Source organism: Octopus bimaculoides, chromosome 9 (assembly GCF_001194135.2).
Source record: "Octopus bimaculoides isolate UCB-OBI-ISO-001 chromosome 9, ASM119413v2, whole genome shotgun sequence".
Taxonomy (NCBI): Eukaryota; Metazoa; Mollusca; class Cephalopoda; order Octopoda; family Octopodidae; genus Octopus; species Octopus bimaculoides.
Genome location: NC_068989.1, coordinates 18,599,755 through 18,608,439, shown reverse-complemented (window position 1 = coordinate 18,608,439; position 8,685 = coordinate 18,599,755). Strand labels below are relative to the sequence as shown.

The following is an 8,685-nucleotide window of genomic DNA, read 5'->3' as shown; positions in this document are numbered from 1 at the left end:
CACACTAAAATCAACATAAGCAGGTCAAATCTATCCAGCTGTTATGTAATTACATCAGCTGTCAGAGATATTGTTGGCACACTGTCCCTTACGACGTCGAGGGTTCCAGTTGATCCGATCAACGGAACAGCCTGCTCGTGAAATTAACGTGCAAGTGGCTGAGCACTCCACAGACACGTGTACCCTTAACGTAGTTCTCGGGGATATTCAGCGTGACACAGTGTGACAAGACTGACCCTTTGAATTACAGGCACAACAGAAACAGGAAGTAAAAGTGAGAGAAAGTTGTGGTGAAAGAGTACAGCAGGGTTCGCCACTATTCCCTGATGGAGCTTCGTGGAGATTTAGGTGTTTTCGCTCAATAAACACTCATAACGCCCGGTCTGGGAATCGAAACCGCGATCCTATGACCATGAGTCCGCTGCTCTAACCACTGCACCGCCACTTGTCAGAGATATACACAATATACACATATAAGAAATATATTCTAATATGTTAAATGTATTTTATTCTTTAACATATGGGAAATGTATAATTAAAAATGACTTGACAATTTAGCATTTAAACTGGTCATATATGGCCAAAATGTCCTATTTGTTTTAAGTTTAAACTGGCAAAATAGTCTCTTACACTTACCCTAAAATGTCAAATTAAAAGTAAACAATCCCGTAATCAAAATCTCAAAGTTACAAAATAATAATTTATTCAAAACAATGTGAATAAATAAGCATTACATTTGACAAACTAATCTGAATGCTGAAGCCTCAAGGGTATTCCTCCATGTCTGATGACAATAGGTATTTGTTTATCCAGAGTTTGGATTCTGTAACTAGGATTACCCAAGCAAGAGGAAAAGGTACCTGTAGGGGTGTCCGAGAAGACAGGAGGCTGTTCACCTCAGACAAACAGACTCAAGGATAGCATTACAAGAGTGAGCAGGAGAAGAACCTTCAAGAACAATGTGGAAGCAACAAAGAAGGCATCTAGGCAGCTCTGGTTAAGAATGAGTAAACTGGTAGGGTCAGGAGAAAGCTATGAGGAAACAGGCTGAGATTTAAGCAGCCTCAGTTGGGTTGCCTGGGTGAAGGTGTATGTTGTAAGTGCCAAAATGTTCAAAGACGCCATAATACAATCCTAATAATGTATGCATGTATATATATATATATGAGTTTCAAATTTTGGCACAAGGCCAGCTATTCTGGGGGAGCGGTTAAGTTGATGACATTAACCCTGAAAAAATGAAAGGTAAAATTGACCTCGGCAGAATTTGAACTCACAAAGTAAAGATGGAACAAATGCTGCTGATCATTTTGCTCAGCATGATAATGATTCTGCCAGCTCGCCTTATTTATATATATGTGTGTGTGTGTGGAGGCGCGTGGCTTAGTGGTTAGGGTGTCAGCACCATGATCGTAAGATTGTGGTTTCGATTCCTGGACCAGGCAATGCGTTGTGTTCTTGAGCAAAACACTTTATTTCACGTTGCTCCAGTCCACTCAGCTGGCAAAAATGAGTAACGCTGCGATGACTGAAACAAGTAAAATAATATAGAAAAACTGTTTTCCCAGAATTTGAATACATAATGGAATTTTAAAAAAAACCCAAAACAATATTTAGTAAAAAAATAAACTAATTAATATGCAACATGAATTTTTTTTCTCCCATCCAACAAGAGAATTCCTTGTCATTAAAAAAAATGATTCATTCATTCATCTGAAAAAGCAGTGGATTGGTAGAATTAATAGAGCGTAAAGGCGAGCTTGCAGAAACGTTAGCACGCCGGGCGAAATGCTTAGCAGTATTTCGTCTGTCTTTATGTTCTGAGATCAAATTCCAGCGAGCTCGACTTTGCCTTTCATCCTTTCGGGATCGATAAATTAAGTACCAGTTGCGTACTGGGCCGATCTAATCGACTGGTCCCCCTCCCCCATAATTTCAGGTCTTGTGCCTAGAGAAGAAAAGAATCAACAGAGTGTTGGACAAAACGCCTAGCAGATTGAAAAGATCCTGCATTCCTATACATCCTAAGTTCAAATCCTGCCAAAGTTGGTTTTATTTTTCATGCATCAAAAGAATTAAGTCCCCTCAACTTTGTAACTCTGTCCAGTGAAAGGAAATCCTCAATTTGCTGTTAAAGAGAGAAGAGCTACCTGCAAAGCATTTGTAGTGTCATTAAATGTCTGATTTCGGGATATACATAATAGGGGAGGGGGTTACAGTAACGAGGTGGGAGAGAGGTTTTCACTGGTTCACGGTATTTTCAATGGCACGTGAAATAGAAACTTAGATAGAATATCATAAAGTAGGAGATATGTATCCCGCGTGTGTGTATATATATATACATACACAAACACAAGGGGTGCTGAAAAGTTCTTGGCTTTGAGTAACAGAAAATACAGGAGAATTAATTCAACATATTTCCCTCTCAAATTCACAAACTTATAGGAGCGGGCCTTCAGTTTTTCCAAGCCCTGTAAACGAACTCGGAAGGTTGGGCTTCCAACCAGGCCTTTCGCGACACCCTTAAAGCCAGGAACATTTCAGTAAGCCCTTGAGTGTACACACACACACACATATATATATATATATATATATATGCACGTAACAGACTACCGGGAAGTTCCTCTTAGACAAATGACGAAAAAAATCTGTAAATCAAAAAAGCTATGGCATAGCGGGGTCGAACTCAGTATGTTTGGGAAGTAAGCTTCTCCATCCCTCAGACATGTCTCTGGGTTATCCACAATTCCACCGTGTTTACTTATCTTTGGGAGAAATTTGGAAGCTTCTTTTCTTTCTTGTTGGATTTTGAATATCCCAAGCACATTGAAAGACAAAAAATGTTGCTGTACACCTAAGCATTTGACACTACACGGTTCTCACTTGTTGTTCGGTCACTGTAAACAAAGTGACCGAACAAGTGAGAACCCGGGTCAGAAAAATGAAAACAGAGAAAGCGAGTGGGGGTGTTTTAGAGTTATTTCTACCGAGCTGGGGCCATTTTAGTGACGGCCGGTTGATAGAATCGACACAGCGATTGATAAATCTAACTTGCAGTATATTTTTAGTCCCTACAGTCTGAGTTCAAATCCCAACGGTATCGACTTTAGTTTTCATATTCCTAGGAGCGGGAGATAAAGTACCAATCAAGTACTGGAAGGGGTTCACACACTCCCAGCAAAATTCATAGCTTAGTACTCATAGAATTAATAATGAAGCGTATTTCTTTTTGAGGATTTATTTAAATTTTAAAGCGATAAAACATATCAAAAGAAAAACGAAGCAGCATAATGAACAGAAGTTGCAAAGGAAATTCTCGACAGCAATAATTATGTAAATATGATATAAAAGGCAAGAATATAGTTCACTGGTAACACCTTCAAAATAAAGCTTTTCTGGGTTGAATTCTAATTTATAATAGTCTATTTTGTTGTTGCTAGTGTTGTTTGGTTCCGGGTCAGCTCTGATCCAGCAGATATATGATCAAACGTTTCCCACCGTGACAATCCACATTATTGAAAAAGCTCTTCCTTTTAAAGACCTGAGGGTGATTTGGCTGTTATATCTAGTAGTAAGATCATATAATTGCGTAGGGACCCATTCATTGGCTTATGCTATCTATAACAAATATATAATACAGAATATACCTCTAGTTTAGTCCAAGGGCAGCTCTGTTCTCGTTGGGTGGAAGCGAGCAACACAATATCTCCTAATCATGCCCATCGGTGTATTAATTTAAGACAGTATGGGTTCATTATACAACGGGCTATTTTTATTTTTAAAGACCGTAGGGAGTCGTTTGAGGGTGATTTGACTGTTATTTCTAACAGGTGTTATGACCTCAGGTGTTCTTGTTTGGAAAACCATTTTGTTAGTACTGAAAACGGTAATTTTACTCTGAAAAAATCCACAGAAAGAGAACTATGAAAGAAAAAATTGGGAGGCAACCCCAACTTCAATTACAGAAGAATATAAAGATATTTCGAAAGGAAGCATGGAGAACCAACCTGAAAGAGATCTGAAACTGATGCGGTTTGTAGAATGGTTTGCTTTCACTTTTAAATCCAGCAACGAACTTCAATTTATGTTCAAGAGACGGCACAAGCAAAGGAATATCATTATAGTGATAGCAACACCTTTACAATGGATCTGGTTGTTTTGGGGGGCAAAATTCGTTTATAGATGCAATGAAGTTAGTCGGAACGATTTCCAAACGTTAGCGAAGGAAAAGAGAATGTATTTAAAAAGCAACAACAACCAAGTCTACTATATCAACTTCCTGTGATGACGACGAAGCGGAAGTTGATACATAGTAACTTGTCAATTTCCAATGGTGCTGACATAGCGGAAATTGACATGGTATCGTAACACATACACGCACTACCAACATACATATGTAGATGTGTGCGCGCGCGTGTGTCAATGTCCTTATGTAACTGATCCAATTTAGTCTGTCTGATGAACCGACCAGACGCCGGAGAAACTCCAGTCATCTGGATCAACCGATATACATATAATTCTTGCTTGGAACGTTGGATATTTGAAGCTGATAAACTATAAAAAGTAACGTGTAAATATTGGGTTAAAAAAACATTTTGGATAGAAAAAGTCGAAGGTTCCACTTGGGACTCGAACCCACATCTGTCATCAGACAGGCGTTCTCTGACGTCAATAATACACACACACACAATATCAACCCTCTTCCACTACACACACATAAAAAAAAAACAAACAGGTTTTTTGCTATTTCATGAATTATTATTATTATTATCAAAAATGCCTTGCGGTATTTAAATTATGTCCCTTTCCATTCTCAGTTCAAACCTCACCGAAGATGACTTTATCTTTCATTTTTCTTGGCTCGATAAAATAAGGACTAGTAAAGTATAGAGTCAATAAGCACTCGTACACCTCCCACCAAATTTTTTTTTTTTTATCACTTTGCATATGTTTAAAAACTATTAAACACATCGGACGAAATACTTAGTAACATTTCTCCCGGCTCATTACATTCTGAGTTGATGTACCGTCGAAGTCAACTGTATCTCTTATCTTTTCTCTGTTGACAAAATAAAGTCCCAGTCAAGTACTGGGATCGATATAATCGGCAAGCCCTCTCCCTCGAAAATTACTGGTCTTGTGCCAAATTTGAAACAATTATAAGTAAAATTTATATATTTCTTCTTAACACAGTGGCAAAACTACCATCCAATCAGAATGAATTTTAGTTTCACTTCTAGCACTATCAACCAATGAAACAACAGTTTATATATATATACATATCACTTAGGATGTTTTGCTTTTCCTCTTGTTTTTTCCTTCTTCTAGTGAGAAGAGGAGGAGGGGGAGAAGCTTTGGATCATCTTTTCGCGCCATTTTCTTCAAAGCGGCGCATTCCCCCCTATTTTACGGAGTTGATGAGTTATTTTCCTCTCCACCAAGTCTTTATGTAAATATAGTCTATCGAATATTGTTGCCTTTTTTTTCTTCCTTTCTTTCTCACCACCATTGTGTCGGCGAGGTTTCTAATTGCTCCAGTCTCACCACAAATTCATCATGGCCAAAGTTAACATTAGCAATGTGGTCGTCCTAGATAATCCTTCACCTTTTTTGAATCCGTTCCAATTCGAAATCACGTTTGAGTGTTTGGAAGACTTGCCAGAAGGTGAGAATGGAATTACTATTTCTTCTTCATCCTTTACAAATTCCTTTGTTCAGCGAAATTATCGATGTTCACCCTATTTGTATTGAGTTCCACTTTACCTGAAATCGATTTTTTTAAAGCGAAAGAAGCAAGGAAAGGAATAACAGTTGTTGTTTTTAAAGATACTTAAAGTTTGATTTTTTTTTCCTCGACTGTCTATTCTGTATTCTATTTAATATCCGTCTTTAAATGTTTGATGTTCTCAACTGATTAAATATAACTTGGTATGTAATGAAACTTCTTTCTTTCAGTCCGAAATTGTTATATTTCTTCCGAGAAGATACTTGTAAACTTCATTAGTATTTTAAAATTAGGAGTAACTATATGTATTTAAATTGAATATAGCTTTTAAATAGTTTTCAAATCATAAGCCTATTTAACTTCTGTGGGAAGGAAATTTTTCTTAGCTTATTGCATTGTATTGAGTGTACCCGGAGTTCTCATATATGTATATATATATATATATAACGTCGCACACTTTATATCTGGTTTGTAGTGATTCTTTCTAATAATGCTTTTTTTAACGAGAAACTCTTAAAAGGTACAGAAAGTTATTTCATTTGACTTTTTATACTAAGTCTCTGCAAAAGAAAAAAAAAAAATGTTGGTGAGGGTTTCTGAGTTAGTTGTGTCGACCAAGTTATTTAAAGTGTGTCCAGTTTCTTAGCTTTTTTTTTCCATGGTCACACTTTGAATGTTTGGGACATCTTACTCCACAAAAATTGCACTAGTTAAGTTTTTTTTTAAGTATGAATGACTGAAAAAGTAACTACTAGAAATAATTTTATGAAAGAATCTTGTTACCATGACAGCGTATGTGTATAATCGATTTCTAAAATCTTTTTCTAAGGCCGAACTGTTATACTCACAAAAATTTCGGTACGTGGTTTTACAGATCTGTTTAGAAACAATACTTTTCAAACAATACACCTTACATCTGAAGTATTAACTTCAATGATTACAGTTTTTTTCAGTAAATTATGCCAGAAGTGTATTTAAATTATTTCTTCGTCGTGGGACCGTTGTTATAATTTAAGACGATTTACCTGATTGAATTTACTGAAATACAGTACAGTATAGCCTGTGTTTCGCTAAGGAGGTCTAATATAACCAAAACATGTCCACTATTGTTTCCCGAATGTATAGAAAGCCTCATAATAATCTAACACCGGCACTAAAGCCTCAGATTTTGCGGGAGAGTGTTGATTCGTATTTTGTCATTTTTTTTTTCTTCTTCATCGCATACTTTTTCCAGTTTGCTTTCTGATACACCTATAATCTTACTTAAAACCTATCTCCTAAAAAGTGAAACAGGAAGACCCTTCCCTCTCTTCATTGAATGTTAATCTAACCAAGTATAATTCTAAATGCTGTGAACATAGATAGCTTTTATCCTGATTGTAAGTGTGAAGTATCTTGATGCTGGAGTCAAACGGTATTGGAGATCACTTAAGAAAGGTATCTTGTATGACTTTCTGAAATATCAGACCTAATCATTTGGTCTTAACCCCCCCCCCCCCTGATAAAACTAATGCTGTATTTTGGGTGTATGTGCAATATATATGATGTCAGAGAAGAAGGAACATGCCCATAACTATTGTAATCTCTCTAAGACGGGTGAGATTGATACAGTTGGTGTCCAGTTTGGATATATGAAGGGAAAGACGTTGGTAAAATGAGAACTGGAGAGGGTCTTGTGTGAATATTGGTAACTAGTGCGAACTCTGCTGAAGGAGTGAAATATGAAGAGTCACTTAATTCTTGGATCAACTCTAATCCAGAAGACCTATATATAAAAAAACCAAAAAAAAAACGAACATTCTTGCTGCAATCACCCAATCTTATTTTCAGAAATATATTTAGGAATTATATTAACCATTGTATATTCCATTTCTTAAGATAAGGTATGATTTGATGGAAGTTTTTTGTTGCTATTTCTAGCAGGTCAAATAAGCCTTATAGTGCCCTTTGTTGACTGAAAGTGGTGGCCTTCTTTTATGTGAAGTAATGGAAATATTTCACATAGGGAAAATACTTCAGCCAACAACTAATATTCTTTTCTACTCTAGGCACAAGGCTCAAAATTTTTGGGGAGGGGGTAGTCGATTAGATCGGCCTCAGTATGCAACTGGTACTTAATTTTTCGATCCCGAAAGGATGAAAGGTAAAGTCGACCTCGCTGAAATTTGATCTCAGAACATAAAGACAGACGAAATACTGCTAAGCATTTCTGCGGGCTGGACACAGACACAATGATGATGATGGAATGATAAAGAGATGGTTGGTGGGGGAAGCAGCCAACACCCGCCGAAAACACAAATGAGGTATTGAACCTCTTACAATAATTACAAATTGAGGCGTTGAGCCTCTTACCAATCAAAAAAAAGTTCAGCAAATATGTTCAACTTGAGGCACTAAGCCTCTTACCAATCTCCAAGTTCGAATTGAAGTGCTAAGACCTCTTACTCTGCCTCCCCAATTAAGTCTCTTGCCGCCTGCAGTCGCAAGCCGGGGTCCCATAAGAGATAATTATATTCTTCCTTAGTAAAAGAATCCATCACCCTGTAGAAATAATTTTCCTCCATGACCTCCGCAGCTACCTGCGGAGGCCAATCCAGGCTTTCAATGCAGGTCAGGACCACCTGTTCCCGACCTTCCAGACTTCTCACAAAGTTCTCTATGGCCCCTCCCTTAAGAAAGATCACAAATTCCTCATTTATTATACTGGGAGGGGCCACAGTTTCCTCTGTTGGTGGCACAATTCCTACCGATGAGGTTTCGGGACATGCCGGCAGTGTACTGCTACCTACCGGCGCTGTCCCATTATTTTTCTTGCCTTTGATACAGGAGGGGGTGGTTTCTCTGCTTTAACCGGAAGATCATCCTTCCCTCCCGCAGCTTTAGGATCCTTCGGTGAGCAACCATTGTTTCCCACCTTCTACCTTTTTTCCCCCCTTTTTTCGGAGAGGTCTCTACCTCCA

General features: G+C 37.7%; 2 protein-coding genes across 2 annotated transcripts in view; one reads left to right on the top strand and one right to left on the bottom strand.

The window, feature by feature from the left end:
• LOC106868089 (uncharacterized) overlaps positions 1-4,258 on the bottom strand; it is a 27,937-nt gene extending 23,679 nt beyond the window's left edge. The window contains exon 1 of the mRNA XM_014913203.2: positions 4,008-4,258. The gene's annotated coding sequence lies outside the window, so the exon portion shown is untranslated. The remainder of the gene's footprint in view (positions 1-4,007) is intronic.
• A 1,060-nt stretch (positions 4,259-5,318) lies between these two features.
• Positions 5,319-8,685, top strand: part of LOC106868087 (histone chaperone asf1b-B) — a 30,952-nt gene continuing 27,585 nt past the window's right edge. Inside the window, exon 1 of the mRNA XM_014913202.2 lies at positions 5,319-5,665. Within this exon, the coding sequence (XP_014768688.1) occupies positions 5,557-5,665 (109 nt within the window). The 5' untranslated portion in view covers positions 5,319-5,556. The remainder of the gene's footprint in view (positions 5,666-8,685) is intronic.